This window comes from Melanostigma gelatinosum (genome assembly GCF_949748355.1).
Source record: "Melanostigma gelatinosum genome assembly, chromosome: 18".
In the NCBI taxonomy this organism is placed as follows: Eukaryota; Metazoa; Chordata; class Actinopteri; order Perciformes; family Zoarcidae; genus Melanostigma; species Melanostigma gelatinosum.
This window is the reverse complement of record NC_136651.1, coordinates 21,428,866-21,446,093: the sequence shown is the minus strand read 5'-3', so window position 1 is coordinate 21,446,093 and position 17,228 is coordinate 21,428,866. Positions and strand designations below refer to the sequence as shown.

Genomic DNA, 17,228 nt, shown 5'->3' with positions numbered 1-17,228 from the left:
CACATGTCACGCGCACAGACTGGACAACTCTCGCTGCCTAAATATGGGCAACGTCCCCGTGCAAATCCTCCCCGAAAAAAAGTGTAGAGGCTCGTGCAGCTGGTATTCCATCTTCGAGTTCTGCCGCTCAGACAAGCTGCACGCGCGCTCCTCTCCACCTCCGTCCTCCGTCCCTGTCGTCTCTGTCTGGACTAACCGAGCGCACTTCTCCCTCTGCTAAGAGCCCACTACCTGAAGAACCATGGAGGCCATCAAGAAGAAAATGCAGATGCTGAAGCTGGATAAGGAGAATGCGATAGACCGGGCAGAGCAGGCCGAGGGGGACAAGAAAGGAGCGGAGGACAAGTGCAAACAGGTAGACACATCGAGCTGCTACGTTCTCTCATCAGAGTGCGCGCAGGGGGTTGCATTTATTAAATGAGTGCTGTTAAAACAATTAAATCAATTACAACTCAAACAAAAGAAAGCTAAAGCAAGAGGAGGACAATGTTAGGCAAGTGTGCATGTCAAGTTCTCCAGGACTTTTAAGCAGAGACAGGGAAAGCGTGTTCCAAGGCATGACGGACCATCGAGGACCTCTACGAGAAGAGGCCTGACTGAAGAACACCAGGGGCGTGAAGCATGACTGTAACTTTGGAAAGGCTTCATTCAATTGAATTCAAAAGCATTGAAACACTTCATAATGGCTAAAATGATCTGATGTTAAACTTTAGATGGCTTCTGTTCTGTACTTGTTTTGGCCTTTCTTCAGTATTTTCCACCAGCTCGTGGTTGTCATAGGGTAGCCTCGTTGGTAGTGGCTTTTAAAGTGAGAAAATCTTAAAACCCCAAAAATGCACAGGTTTTGAGATTATTCGAAACAGTGTCTCCATCACATGTTAGTTTGCCCTGCAAAAGGCTGGCTAAATTGTATTTTAAAAATATTTTTACGGGCATTTTATCCCTTAATTAGTGAGTGGACAGAATGACAGGAAATTAGTAAGGATATGGGAAATGACAGGGAAAAAAGATCCTTTGCCAGAGGCAAACTGCTTTAACCCCGGACCACCAATCTGCCCATAAAAGTAAAGGGATCCTCATCAAAAAATGTTACGTGATGTGTAATCTAAACATTTACTGGCCAATACATCATCATTGGTGTCAAGCATCCGTCATTGGTCTAATTGGGAACTAAGTGAGGCTGATAGCAGAATGAACAGAAACGCAGTCTTCTAAACAGTAATTGAAAGTAATGAATCCACTGTATGGATGTTGGCTTTCTGTCATAATTGGTGAATGGTATGTTAGGACAATATGTTGTGACCCAGTGGAAGTGTGTGCCTTGTAGAACACCATTTCTCACAAATATGAATGTGCACACAGCCGAACAGGTACAGACACATTAACAAAGAAATGTCTGTTGGTAGGCTGAAGATAGAAAACTTGTAATTATCAATGTAAAAAATGGACAATATGAAAAGTGTTGCACAGAAGTTATGTAATTGTGCTTATCTCATTATTCATATAATATCAAGTTTGCTCCAAGGGCAGCTAGAGAGAGAAATCATGGGGTCTATAAATCCTTGTGTGCACAGCACCACAAGGACCATGTTAGAAAGACGGAAAGCAAGTCACTTTTGATGAAAGGTCCAGAGGACCACCGTTCCAAATAATGAGAACAAATATTAAGTATTCAGTTATCCCTCACCGTCCACTGCCCCATCATGAATCCAAATGTGATGTATTCACTGTCATTTCCTCACCACACGCTTTGAAACTTTTCATGGCACAGGGTTGTCTCCCACCTTATTTTTTCAAATCATTCCAGTTCATTTCAATTTCACCAGAGCCATTTAGTGTCACTGTATGCTGGAACGTCAGCAAGCTAACAGTGCCAAAAAAGTAAAGCATGATGATGTGTCGTGATTAGCGTGGTGATAGTCAAACGTTAGTAGTCATAAAAATGATGCTTTGTTTGAATTTTTTTTTTTCAATTTAATTCATGTGAATAAATCAAATTAAAATAATTATAAAGATATATTTAAAAAAAACATTTGGCAGTACCTCCGCTGCCTACTAGATGGCGCCCTGAGGCCCACCAGTGGTTGACGACTCATCCACAATGTGCTGACAAATCCTTCTGCAGTTTCCAGCTGTGACCCGAGGAATGAGTCACGGCTTATTGTTTCAGCTGAAGAACACAGTGATATCCCTTTATGGTCTAGAGACAGTCGCTCCTGTGCAGCTCCACAGTGTCATTTAAAAGATCACATCGCAGTAAATGAATCGATAGCAGCTATTCAACATATGCAACTGTCTACATGACATTTGTTCCCAGGGGATCCCAGCTCCTCAGCTATTACAATGGCTGCACAATAACGTGTCTCTACATAGGAGCACTGAACACTGGCATGGCTATTTCTGTGTTCCCTATAAAGTCCCCCACCTTCTTTGAATCGTTGCTCCTCTCAGAAAGACGGTCAAGGCTGTTGGTTCGGGAGTTGCCACAATGTCGACTGTAGGATCAGGACCGTGCAGGCTATTTGTGACTGAGAGGCCCTACATGGCTACAGGCTGGGGCCGACTGGCAGAAGTGTTAAGAAAGGACATTGTGGTCAGGCCACATCACTGTCATTTACAATTGGCTTTTTATAGTCCGTGAAGCTGTTGTTGCAAATGGAGACTTGCTAAAACAATTTTTGCAAATGAGTCATTGGATAAAAAAAGCCTGAAGTCCAAAAATGGAAGGGACTCATCTTGTTGTGAACAAGAAAACGCTCAGCATTCTGCTGAATATGCTCCACTGATTTGATGACAATCTGCCTATTCGATCACCATTGGAGTGTCCCAGATTAGACTTCATGGACATATGTCTCTTTGACATTGAGATGTCTTGTGTATGATTTGGTATACGGTGGGAGGCTAGTGCTGCATATGAAGAATCATGAATGACGGGTGAACAAGTAAAATCTTTAAAAACAAATATTTTCTACGACATCTTGGCCTCTCGTCCACAAGATGATGAACGATGGCTGATGATTGAATCAGGACAATTGTGACTTGAAGCTCTAGAACAGATGTTATTTTTAACACTAGAACCGCCAACAGCTAAAATTGACCCGTGTCTGCATTTTGATTGTATTTAACTTTATTTCAATAAAATGTCCAAGTTCTCTAGTTTTTGACTTTTCCTAAAAGTCTGTCACATAGCACCACCTATTGTTGAAACGCTGATTATGATGGACCCTAGTTACTCACTGCCTCTGTCATGTTTCAAAGCTATGAATTCAACTTCATTTATTTCTTTATTTATAACACAAAATCACACATCCTCCTCAGAGGGCTTTACGATCTGTACACATGTGACATCCTCTGTCCCAGGACCCTCACATGGGGACAGGAAGAACTCCCCAAAAACCCTTTAACGGGAGAAAAGAGGGAGAGCAGCAGAGGAGGATCCTCTATCAGGATGGAGTGAGATCGATGTCATGTGTACAGAATGAACAGCACAGAGTTACAACACGTTCAATGCATATGACATCAATGATTCATGTAATGTATAAAGTAGTAATAGCAGTAGTAGCATCAATAATAACAGAATAATGACAGAAAAATGAAGTAGTACGACTCATAAAAACAGCAGCAGTGGATTAAATAAATAATAATGATTAAAGCAGTGATAGTAACATTAATAGTAATTGAAATGTGACTAATAATAATAATAGCAGCTGTGGGTGTCAGGCAGGACCAGGGTCCAGGTAGAACCACGATCCATGGAAACCTGCGAGGACAAGAAGCACAAAGAGTCTGAGGAGGAAGCAACATTGTGAATGCTCGCTCAGCCTGCGGATGTTTTCAGCTCGTTAGTGTTGACAGATTTTGCACCTAAACTAGCTACTCACATGTCACATAATCAACTAGGCTTGAGACCGCTTGAGACTTGAAATTGTACATCAACATACATAATACCCAGCAACCATCATTGCAAATCTGTATGTGACAAAAATACCAAAGAAAACCAGAAATGATTCCTTTAATTCAACAGTTTTTCAAGTTTATTTCTAGTTTTTTTAATGGATATCAATTTGTCTTCGAGGAGCAACCTCTGAGCCACAGCCTCCCACATGCACTTTGTAGGAGACGGGGTTTGTTGAGACATCTTACGTGTTGGATGGAGAATATTACCCTCACAGGTCATCCTACCAGTGGTGTAAAGAGTTATTCTCCTCAATGAATTTGGTATTCGTTATGTTGTATTATCTGACATGCTGCTCATGTTTCTGTGTGTGTACTGTGTGTTTGTTTGGCCTGTAGCTGGAGGAGGAGTTGCTGGGTCTGCAGAAGAAGCTGAAAGGAGTGGAGGATGAGCTGGACAAATACTCCGAGTCGCTGAAGGATGCCCAGGAGAAGCTGGAGCAAGCAGAGAAAAAGGCAACAGATGTGAGTGAAGGGTGCTGAGGCCATCGGTCACATTACTGCAGGGAGGCAACGATATCAAGAACAAATTGACCGATTGTGGTCGGGTCACAAGAACCCTTTCCACGGCAACACAGGTGCCATGTTGTTGACTACATGTGCTGTCAATGTTTCATATATCACGACTCAAACAGTTTCTTTCAGGTGTTGTAAAAGAAAGTAGCACCAGGCTGTTTAACATGAATTACTACACAGTTGTACATTTAGACCATCAGTGACATTAAAGTAACAGTGTCAAGTCTTAACTCCTGCGTTTCAAGTATGCACAGAGCAGTTTGTTAACGTCAGTCAAACGTTACACTCCACGTCTCATGCCCAATAATCACAAACATTTGACTGCTGACCTTCAGGAGCACAATTTAAAGCAGGTCGAGCTAAATCTCAAAAGCGGCATCATTAGTCTCTGACGCTGAGTGGCCGTCTCACCGCTGACAGCAGCAGCAGAGGCAGTATTAAATCTGTCAGATTCTACCAACATATGAAGCTTTTCAGCACCTTGAGGCGAACACCATCTATCCTGACTAATCTGGGGAGCTTGGTGTGGAGGATTTGGTTTCTTGAGTATTTGCTTGGCACCAGCCTGTGCAGATGCTGCTGTACTGACGCTCATGTGGGACCCTTTGAGTTCACACTGTTAGGCCAATTGAATCAAAACACTCATGATTGATTCACTCAATTCCACACCACAATTCTCCACCATTTCCCTTGTCCTCCTGCACTTGGTTGCAAGTGATGGTGCTGGCCCTGCGTCCCTCCTTGTGTGTGGTTCTTATGTTGTGGGGCAATGGTGCTGCAGTTCTCCAAACCTATAACTCATAACAACTGAAACCTAAAAATAAGGGGAACACTGCTGACTAGAATGAGAAAGCCCCTTACTGAGGGCCTGAGGGTTGCCCACCAAGCTGTCAGCCTCCCCATAACCCGACTGGACCGGAAGAGAAACAAGAAATATTTCATTCTTTAATGAGGTCCGCAAGTCAGGTTGGGGATTCCAGCAGTGGATGGATTCCAGCAGTGGATGGATTCCAGCAGTGGATGGATTCCAGCAGTGGATATAGCTGCTGCTATATCCAAGCAAATATATGCTTCTGCATAATTTTGAGTAATATATATAGTTAAAGAATTTCCTTATACAAATTCCCGACAATTATGGAAAAGTTTATCTTTTCAAAATGAGCATTGTAGTATATCCCACAGGAGACCATTGATGCATGAGTTTAATTGGGTCAGCTACACTACATAGCAATGAATTTATTGAATCTTTTTGTAGTTTGTCTGTATGTAGACGGTCCCTGTGCCTTTTCTCACAGCACGTATACAAACACATGTTATTTATCCCGCTCGGAGGCCTGCTGGTTTTGATGAAAATCATCTTGTAGCTCGTTGACTTACTAAGATTGCACAGAGGCATCCTTTGTGTTTTAACAATGATTAGCGTACAAGTTATTGATGTGAGAAGTTGTAATCTCAGAACGTCTTACCAACTGCTGCCCCCATCACATCCTGAACAACGACCACTGTGTCCACTGGAAGCCTTCCGCTCTCAGTGCCTATAGTGGACGTCTAACATAGACACCATCAGGAGAAAAGGACGTATGCTACTCCCTGCCTCAGCTCAGGAAGTTCAACCTGCCTCTGGAGCTGCTGACATAATTCTTCTCTGCTAACAGAGTTCTGTTCTCTGCAAATCCATCACTGTGTGGTTTGGATCAGCCACAGGACAGGAACAGACTGTCACTGGTGCCAGTCTGCCCTCCATCCAGGAGTTATTCTCCTCCAGAGTCAGGAAACATCACTGCAGACCCATCACACCCTGAACACAACCTGTTCCACTTGTATGTGCATTTAAAATATATATATATATATATATATATATATATATATATATATATATATATATATATATATATATATATATATATATATATATATATATATTCTAATAAGGGGGTGAAATAAGTAAGCTAATTGATTCATTTTAGAGGAACAATTCAGTCATTTTAATTTCGGAGGACAAATTATTTGTCAGTGCAAATTAAATCCCAATTAGAAGGTACAGATGACGAACTATTGGTACTAATTCATGCGCACAAATGATCGAGAATGGGATTGATAATTTGTGTAATTTCAAAATAAGAGGTTTACTGACAATTGCTTTATTTTGACATCGTGTCCGGAAGAATTGTCCCGTTGATGCCGACCTCTGACGCGTTGACACCTGGAAGGAGCGGAGTTGAGTGTTCCCAGTATGGCGACTTTAGCGTCTATGGACGCGGTCAGAAGGAAAATTCAGACGCTGCAGCAAGCGGCGTTCGAGGCGGGAGACCGAGCCGAGCTGCTGCAGGAGGAGGCGGACATGGAGAGGCACGGCAGAGAGAGGGTAACACACCTCTACACCGGGAGCTACGGGGCTCAGCGCTCCACCTGTAGCTCCTCTCAAGCTGCTTCCAACCGCGTGAGAGAGTCAAAGATGTGGCCTGCGGAGGGGGTTCCAGCCGCATGTGGAAATGTGTTCGAGTTCTCAGATTAAAGTCAGAATTCTGAGTTCTAAAGTCAGAATTCTCATGTTCAAGTCAAAGGTTTTACATAAAAACCAAAAGTGCTCCCGTTTTTAGAAATACAATGCTGTATGTATCGGCTATGAATGATTTATGTACCAACCTCTCTGTAAAAACCTTCAGAATATAGAGAGGAATGAAACATGTAAGTGCTGCTGAGCTGGCGATTTCTGCAGAGTTACGTTTAAATATACACATGATGAATTATCGAATGGTAACTTTGAATGAATTTATTAGAAATCTACAGACACAAACGGACAAAGTGGTAAAATTTCCTCTAGTCTGGACGACGACACGTTATGGAAGCAAAATTGACTCAACTGCTGAAATTGATCAGTGTATGCAACATATATATTTTTTGTCTGGGCTGTCTTCCTCAGAATTAAAACATTTTTTCAACCTTCTATGAGATGTAGAACACTAAAACAAATACAGATTTATGAAATGTATAATTGTATAAATGATTCTGCACCTTCAATCAGACGAATGTGTTCTAGCGTCTAACATCAGCTTCTACCTTCTCGTCTCTGGTGCTTCTGGTCTGAGATCTTTCTCTCTTCCTTCTTACTCTGCAGCGCTGGTTGCCTGTTGTTTTTACCACCATTGTTTCTTTCCTCTACTTTTTAATAAATATTTGCTGACTTTATATCAGTCAGTGTGTCTATCACAGTGTTCAGGTATTTAGCTGATTTGACCTGTATGGAGGGGCGACGTGGTGTAAGATATTAGCCACTTGGATGACTAAAATTGAAAGCTTAAAGGTCTACTGTATGAATGAATGCCATATTTATCATTTGGATGCTTTAATCATCATTATCTTTTTGATGGCAAGTCACACAGATCACACAAAACCCAAATTGTTGAACTGATTATGTTTTTTAATTTGTAAGTCTGTCTGCTGTTATATGCAGTTCTCATAGACGTTATGGATATAATGTGACTTCCTTAGGCTCTTATTACTGTGTGTGTGTGTGTGTGTGTGTGTGTGTGTGTGTGTGTGTGTGTGTGTGTGTGTGTGTGTGTGTGTGTGTGTGTGTGTGTGTGTGTGTGTGTGTGTGTGTGTGTGTGTGTGTGTGTGTGTGTGTGTGTGTGTGTGTGTGTGTGTGGCTACAGGCTGAGGCAGAAGTGGCATCTCTAAACAGGCGTATCCAGCTGGTGGAGGAGGAGTTGGACCGAGCTCAGGAGAGACTGGCTACTGCTCTGCAGAAGCTGGAAGAGGCTGAGAAAGCTGCAGATGAGAGCGAGAGGTGAAGAACTTCATGTTCCTTGAACTTCTTCAGGGTTATGTTGTCAGATTGCTGGAGCTCCTCCGCAGTAGAAGAAGACACCATTGTTTCACAGTTATGATGTGTAGACGAGGCTCTTTAGCACTTACTGAATACTGTTCAGATCAACACATGTAGGAAGATGTTATAGATAGTGAGTCACACATGAACAGTTGATTCTGACCGGCTGTTCCTCTTGTCACTCAGAGGAATGAAGGTCATAGAGAACAGAGCATCAAAAGACGAGGAGAAAATGGAGATCCAGGAGATGCAGCTGAAGGAGGCCAAACACATCGCTGAGGAGGCCGACCGCAAATATGAAGAGGTGGAGCAGTCACTGGTTTTTTATCAACGTCTTTGCAGGACGTCGTATACATGTAGTGAGCTGTGTCCCAGTTCAGCTCTACCAAGTAATACTACACACTCATTCTAAACAGGTTCTGGAAAAGTGACTTCAATAAAGAAAACTAGGGGCAATAAAAAGATTTAACAAAGGATTCTCAGGTAAAGGTGGGTGTTGTCATTGCAGACCAGCACACAGAAACAGGTGATACAGCAGATCACATGTGAAGATTTAGATGTGGTCAACAAAACATTATGACTTAACTGTGTAGCAGGGATAACACACCAAACGTTATGAAGTTCATTTTAAAGTAATACACTCAAAGTTGAATGTATTTCTGTAAGTACCATACTAACTGTTTAAAATGTAGAATTTGGTGAATTTTGGGTAATGAGTTTATGTCTTGGTCTTTGGCCCCATAGCCCAGACTAACCTGGGACCCATCTCTGAATATAGTACACGCTCTTCACAATTAGTACAGTCTGTAATTGGAACACAGTGAGGATACATACTATCAGTGTGATGACACTGTTTCGACAGGGTGTGTGCTGATTGCTGATTGTCTGCAGGTTGCTCGTAAACTGGTGATCCTGGAGGGTGATCTGGAACGCTCAGAGGAGCGTGCCGAGGTGGCCGAGGCGTAAGTCAACACCCGCACCATGAAAACTCACACCGACACAAGAGCCACTGTACATTATTCATGTTGCCATAGTAGAGATCATGTGATCACTACTATGGCAACATGTGATCTGACGCATTCCCTTTGTCATTGACAAATTTCTTATTTTACAACAATATAATCCCCTGAAGATGGGTTGTACCAACAAGGATTCATTTAATATACGGTTAGTTCTAATCAGAGTTCAGCAAAACTAGGTTCAAAATGAGTAATTCCTGATTTAAAATGAAGCTCTGTTGCTTAATTGTTGAGTAAATCCAAGTTTAAACCACAATTACACAGCTTAATCAGGACGGAGATGCTTGCTCAACCAAATTAAAATGAATAAATTAATTTGTACGTGCTGTCGGACCTAGAAGGTAAATGTATCCATGTTTCATATTTTTCACGAAAAACAAAACCGATAAGAAAGCCAACCCCTGCCTTAGGAGTGAAATAAAAAATACAAATAGAACGTCCCAGTCTCGTCTCGACATCGCAAGCTTAAGGATCGACATCGATGAAATCTTATCGGCAACAGCATCATCAAATAAAAAATTGAATTAACTCAATAAATAACAATAATAGTGGAAAAATCATAATAAGCTAGTTAAAAAGTCAGTTAGTTAACCTAATGTAACTCATGATGACTCGGCAGAGAAGCTCTAATTTCTCCTCCTTTGAGAAATGAAAGTAATGTGACCAAATACCAGAAGATAAAGGGACCGACAACAGGAAGGAACAAACCTGCCTGTTGGTCCAGTCTTCCTGTTCAGCTCCAGAACAGTTTCCATGCATGCAACTCACTTGGATTGAGTCCGTCCCTTAACTTTCTTCAATGAACTTCCATCTCAAAAAGGCAGCCATTTTAAAAGTTAAACCTCTTCAAGTGTCAGTTTAAAGTTAATACTGGATCACAGTTTAAATTGCAGTTTGAAGTTTAGGTGCAACACATTTTAATTTTAATTCAGTCCAGAGAGCTTTTGAAATGTCTTAGTTTAAAGTTAGTTTCGAATTTTGGTGGAACATGATTAAAAGTAAAATCATGTTTTAATCCTTGTTGGTGCAACCCAGCCCCAGTGTTTGTAATGACGTTTGGTGCTGCATGATTCTCTTAACAACTGTTTTTGATTAACAACAAATTGATCAATTATTTCAGCTGTAAAATGCAGAGTCGAAGAGCATAATCTATCCTCACATTGAATTACGTTTGACATTTTGCTTTATAAAAGACCGAAACGTTGAAGCCGGTATTGAAATGGTTGACGATTTATTTTCCGTTAACTGACTAATCGATTATTCATTTGATCATGTGGCCATGTGTGAATACAAGCTGCAGGACAAATGGAATAGAGACCTAGCTGGGTGTGTGTTTATATGTCATGCATGCCTGAACACACCACACCGCCTGTGTGGGACCTGTTACTGTTTGTTGTTGTTTTATGGCCGCCCTGCCCACGGCCCCCTCTCACCCCCGACCTCCCCGACTAACCCCTTCAGGAGAGTGAGGGAGCTGGAGGAGGAGCTCAGACTAATGGACCAGAATTTGAAGTCCACGATGTGCGGAGAGGAAGAGGTACTTACTGTACGAACTCAACCAGGGTCTAATTCTGCTCCTCTGACCTGCAGCCTCTCAACCCCTCTCTTTGTTTTCTGTCTGGCTTGCACTTATCCTCCAGCATGTCCTTCAAGTACGGTAGTACTAAAAGTATACGTCTGCTGATATTCTATGTTGTTTTTCTTGTGAACAAATCCCACGAAAAGACCAAAACCAATGAGGAATTGCACAGGTTTGGTTATCATAGCTGGGGGGGGCCACAATGAATTTCAAGTTCAAAAACAGAGAGGGAGATACAACAAACAGTTTCAGCTGATCCTTTAAAAAAAAAAGTTTAATTCATGAGCTATTTTCAAAGACTTACGTCTTGAGGATGAAGAGCTGAGCTCATTGGTTGAGAGTAGGGAAGTCAGAAAGTATTGAGAAATGCAATTCATGTTGTTAGTCTGGGTCTGCACATGGGGCTTACTGGAAAAATATAGAATTACAACAGAATTCTTTTTTCAATTTGTGATTAATCTGTATCTTCATTTTGGCATACATTTTCCATTCAAAAACTTAAAAGCCTCCTTTGCTGTCTTACTCAGAGTTGAACAGAGCGGTTTCATGCCAGCGATCCATCTTCTGTCTCTGAGTAAGACGGACAAAGACATGGTCATCAAACCATGTCAGGGTCTGCTTTCCTGCCTTTCAAATCACTACTTTTTCTTCTCTTGCTTTTCCTGTCCTTTGCCTTGCTCAGTAAATCAGGTGACCTTGAGGAAGAGTTGAAAAATGTCACCAACAACTTGAAGTCACTGGAAGCCCAGGCTGAGAAGGTACAGTAGGAGCTGAGGGGCATTCAGCCACGGGACTGGCCAGTCCCAACAAAACTACCGACATTAAACCAATTCAAACACACAGTGATCGGAATCCATGTCCACTTAACAACTCGCATACAGTCCTCATTAGACAATTATGGAGACTGAGAGACCATAGACACATGACGTGGGCATAGTCGTCGTGACGTCACCCATTGCTTTGTTGACTGACGTTTGGAAGCTTTGAGTTTGGCAATTTTGTCTGTCGCAATCTTGTTTTTTTTTGTAACCAGTGAACAGGAATTGACCATATTTAGACTGCAGAGGAGTGACGTAGAGACACTGTATACAGCTCTGCTAGAGACCTGTCAATCACAGTAAGCCCGCCCTAAAGCATCCCCTGCTTTATGGTCTGTGTGACTCTAAATGGACCATAATGTACTAAATGAACATCATGCTGTATTGAAGAAGACTTGAAACTAGAGATTGAACCATAAACTCATGTTTACAATGTTTACTGAGGGAATAAATGAAGAGAGAAGTAGAGTCATTTTCTCATAGACTTCTATACAACCAGAGGAGACACTAGAGAGAATGCAGCTTTAACACATGAAGCTTTGGCTTCACTTTTAAGAACCAAAGGTGGACGCCTGGTAGAGACATAGTTCAGAGGAGGAAGGTCCTTGAACAAATGAAGTCCTTTTTGGTTAGGAAGGTTCCTAATGAGGGAAAGTATCTTAGTATCAGCCATGATAACAGCTGGTCAAATTCTCTAAATGCTAAGAAAAGGGGCATCGTTGCTTCTTTTCTTATCTCCTTTAGCATAGGATACACTGGACCATCTTTTACCAAAGTAAAGGAGATAATAAGGTCTCATAATTCCTTTCAGCAGCACCACAGCAGACCCACATCATTTTTTTAAATATTTGGTTAATTCAAGTTCTGCATTTGACAAGATCGAAAGTCTTAATGTCTTGAAATGTTATTAAAGGGTTTAAGAGATCCGACACCAAGTTTATAATAATAATAATAAGGTAACAAGTCTGGTAGTATATAACAATGTCATTTCCAGATAGCGTCTTTGTTTAGATGAAAGATATAGTTTGGGTGTTTTGAAGTGTGGTTGTATGAAGAACCTCTCCATCGTCAATCTATCAGCTACAGTAGATGGAGAAACAGACAGGACCACCGGTACAGGAGCCGAGCACTAAACTGCTGAGGACGGAGGAAGCAGCAAAACACATTTTAGACACCTAAAAAAATCAATATCACTTAATGTGTGCACTAGATTTAGAATATTTCAGTCAGCCCTTTCTGATGGAGAACTGAACTGAATGTGCCCGTCCACAGCAGTGCATTGCTTTGCTCCTGCGCTGGTACTCCTGTCGGTTTCTCCAAACTCCATCTACTGGAGCTAATACACAGACTATGGAGAAGAACCTCACACAGCCCCACTTACAAAACATTTAACAATAAATTGGTCATATCTTTATATCAGTTGAAATCAGTTAAAAAACAACGTTTTCATCATGGACTGCAGAAAATATTGTGAAACAACCTTCTGGTTTTTCAAAGAAGATTTGGCTTGTTTCAGAAACACTGTGGTGAAATGATCTTAATGGCAAGGTTGAAATGCCCTAAGGCTGTCTTAACGTTGTACTGTTTAATTCTGTTTCACACCCAATTTTGCATAATTATCCTTGCTTCTGTTCAAGAATATTTGTGAATAATGTATTAACGATCCATTTATGAAGTATGTTTTCTTTTAGTTGTTAATAATGGAGTTGTAAATGCATTTTAACATCTTTTTCTATTTGGATTTTAGTACTCTCAAAAGGAGGACAAATATGAGGAAGAAGTTAAAGTTCTTAGTGACAAACTGAAAGAGGTGAGATTCTTTCTGTTACGCCATATGAAGTGAATGAACACATATCAAAGAGTGTGCATTGACCCATGCTGTCCTGTGGGGCGGCCGTGGCTCACTGGGTAGAGAGGGTCGTCCGGCAACCGCAAGGTCGGCGGTTCGATCCTTGGCTGCTACGTGTCCGATGCCGAAGTGTCCCTGAGCAAGACACTGAACCCCTAACTGCTCCCCGGGCGCCTCTCAGCAGCCCACTGCTCCCAATGAGCTAGGGATGGGTTCAATGCAGAGGACGACTTTTGTATATGTGTAAATATATATGACAATAAACTTAAAAAAAAACTTAACTTAACTTGTGCTGTGGTTTGTTTCAAAGGCTGAGACTCGTGCAGAGTTTGCTGAGAGGTCTGTGGCCAAGCTGGAGAAAACCATCGATGACTTGGAAGGTATTCAACACTCACCTGTGTAACATGCCTGCTCTCTGTCATGCAGTGAATCATGTTAAAATAACAAACACCCTTGCTGCTTCCAGTTCTGCTGTTGGAACTGAATTGATGACTGGCTGGAAATCTGTAGTGTTTTGACTGATGAAGCCAAATCACCTCTATCTAAATGATTGCATGTGCATGGTTATTCAGCTTGAGCGTGGACGTGATCTTAGTGTGTAAATACACAGTGATCACCAGATTAACGTACCCAATGACAGAATGGTGACACTGAGACGCATTGTCTCTGTGGTTTTCCCCTGTGCGGACTTGGAGCCTTAATGAGCAGTTATGTGAAGATCTGTAAAGGCAGTCAAACTGAGCCTGGGTGACCTCAATGCCACGCTGAGCTCTTGATGTTCAGCCATTAGCCTCCAAAACAATGGCCCTGGTTACACTCGTCTTTTTGTTACTCGAGTGATCGGAAATGCCCGGTCGGAACCAAGCTGTGTCCGCACGTGTGTCCAACTAATTTGGTGATGAACACAGTTTCCTATTAATTCTTAACAATAAAAGTCCACCGTTGTTTGTTAATTAAAAGCTTTGAATCAGCAAAATCAGGATATGTTGACTTGTCATCAACAGTAACATAACTGACGTACTGTAACTCTAGATTCTATGAGTAGAGGTGTAGGTCCCTGAGAGCTGTCGCTATTGGGGTCATCCCTGCACGCATATGCAGTCGTGAAGATTATTTTCACACCCTTGCGCCGTGCATGGGACCCCTTACGTCCACACTTGCGACATATAACAGCTGTGCGAAGAGTTCTGCTCCAAATTAAACCAGAACTTCTTTAGCTGGCAAATGGTAAATGGTAGTGGACTTGTACTTGTATAGCGCCTTTCCAGTCATCCGACCACTCAAAGCGCTTTCATACTGCTATTGCTATTTTATTTTATATTTGATTGCGACAATATTAAGGAGCGGAATGACTTCAGTTCATTTGAGAAGCATGTTTTTCGAACTATACTTTTTATTCTTGTCATGGTGTTTTTACACGATGTTATTGCAGCGTGTATACGTATCAATTCTACGAATAGAATCAGAGTACTGCTATTGAGGTAACAGTAAGACTTTGTTCGTGGTGTCATGATCTGATGTTATTGACACATCCAAGTCAGAGACAAGCTTCTTACATGTACTGTTTCCAGGAAGTGTGCACTTCCAACATGGCTTCCAGAGGTTTACCTGAATGCACTAATCATTTCCTAATGCTGTTTGGGGTGATTGTGACCCTGTTGTCTCTGGCATGTGTTGTATATCGAGCTGTTGAGTGGAGCAGTAATTGATAACACTGCATGGTCTTGTCCAGTTTGTGTGTTTGAACCCAGACTACAAGGATCAGGGATGACATTATTTTTCTGAATGAGCTTGAAGTTGAATCTTGGTGAGCTGCAGTAACCAGCTGATGTGATGACGAGACTAACACCAGTTTTGGAGTCTTGCTCATTCAGTTTAAGAGGTTACCAGTTTCGATTAATTTTCTTTTTCCTGTCCCTTTGCCTCTTTCCATTTCCGTTCTGTGCATCGTCTGTTGGGTATCTCTTTCTGTGTGTGTGTGTGTGTGTGTGTGTGTGTGTATCCTCCTCCAGATGAGGTGTATGCTCAGAAGCTGAAGGGCAAGGCTCTCAGCGAGGAGCTGGACCTGGCCCTCAACGACATGACTACACTGTAGCGGCTCTCTCACTTCCTCTTTGCTCCTCCTTCCTGTCTGAACTATTGTCCGCCTGCTTGTTGTTTTGTTCCATTCCACAGTGGTATCAGGGGCTGGAAGATTCTAGAAATGCAATGTGCCGAATCCACCCACCCGTGTTACACAGCACTAGTCTTTGTACAGGGTTAAGTTATTGCTCACCCAGTCACTGCTGTGTGTCTGCAGGTTCACTTAGTTAATGTCCTCTCTTTATTGAATATTCCCCCTCTGTAATGAATGTATTAAAGCTCTCTCTACTTTTCTGTCTCCTTCCTGTCTTTCTATTTTGTTTACTTCCTCTACTGAATATTCATAAGCAGTATATGAATAATTAACAGCTGCTTTGTAGCACACCATAATGTATTTGTAAGCAGAAATAAGTAGGGATGTCCTGGTAAAAGTCTCATAGATCGATATCGGGGCCAATTAAGATATTTTTTAATTGATAGGTATCGGTTATATTGCGATATTGAGCCCGATCAGTTCCTTCGTTTTACGTCAGGAGTTTTTACTTGGGAAGCGTTGGTGCTGGACCAAAGCACCAAACACTGGAGGACTCTTTAAATGGGAGAGACAAATTCCCCCAAGACAGCGACAAAGTCTACCGCTGCCTCAGAGTAGTAGTTGGAGCAGAGAAAGTATTCTAAATATAGCGTACACTTAAACAGATGTTTTAGCTGTCTAAAATACGTTAGGCTGCTGCCCAGTCCACAGCAGTACATTGCTTCAATCCTGTGCAGGTACTCTTGTCTGTTACTCCAAACTGGGGCGTGCTGACCATCATCTACTGATAAGTACCTCAACAACTCCACAAAGAAATGTGAACCATCCCCTTATGTTTCAAAGAAGAACGATGGTTGCTGATGACCCTTCATGCAGCAGGGAGAGAAACGCATGCACAAAGAAACTGCACCTTTCTGCTCAGAAAGCTACGGGCAAGGATTTTATACTAAAAGGGCTGAATAACAATACACGTTTGTCTGAGATGACCAAAAGGTTAACAGATCAAACATAGGCTAATATACATCTGTTTCACAAGGATCTATTTATGGTTAAGACAATTTACATTTTGCTGTTATTTGACTCACATGGTGCCCATCTTAAGGTGACGCTGCAAAATCTGAAATAATATATCACCATGAATCTTCATCATCAGATTTATTTTTAGGAAGACAATTATTTTGTATTACTAGCTTTCTGAAATGTATGTTTAAACATCCAAATGAGACATTTTCGTATGAAATATGTGTCAATTTGCATACATATCCATAACAGAACATTGGAAAAAGATATGTTAAAATTTTTTTATTGTTTTTTGTTGACATAATAGTCAAAGGTTTTTTGATATATGAACAAACCCCTCTGTAAAAACCTTCAGAGTATAGAGAGAAATTAAATTTAAAGTTTGGTGAATGTAAGAGCTGCTGAAGTGGAGATTTCTGGATCAGAGTCTGACAAAAGAAAATAATATAGAGAAAACAGCCTTTAAAGATGAGTATTGTAAAATGACGTACATTTTGTTAAATGGGGTAGACATATTTAATAGATGCC

At 41.4% G+C, this 17,228-nt stretch overlaps 1 protein-coding gene across 1 annotated transcript; it reads left to right on the top strand.

Annotated features, from left to right (window-relative positions):
* The first annotated feature begins 102 nt into the window (after positions 1-102).
* On the top strand, positions 103-15,944 carry tpm2 (tropomyosin 2 (beta)). Its single transcript, XM_079289724.1, has 9 exons — positions 103-355; positions 4,294-4,419; positions 8,127-8,260; positions 8,486-8,603; positions 9,191-9,261; positions 11,580-11,655; positions 13,463-13,525; positions 13,875-13,944; positions 15,577-15,944. The coding sequence occupies exons 1-9, from the start codon at positions 242-244 to the stop codon at positions 15,657-15,659; spliced, it is 855 nt and encodes a 284-aa protein (XP_079145850.1). The 5' UTR covers positions 103-241; the 3' UTR covers positions 15,660-15,944.
* Positions 15,945-17,228: the final 1,284 nt, after the last annotated feature.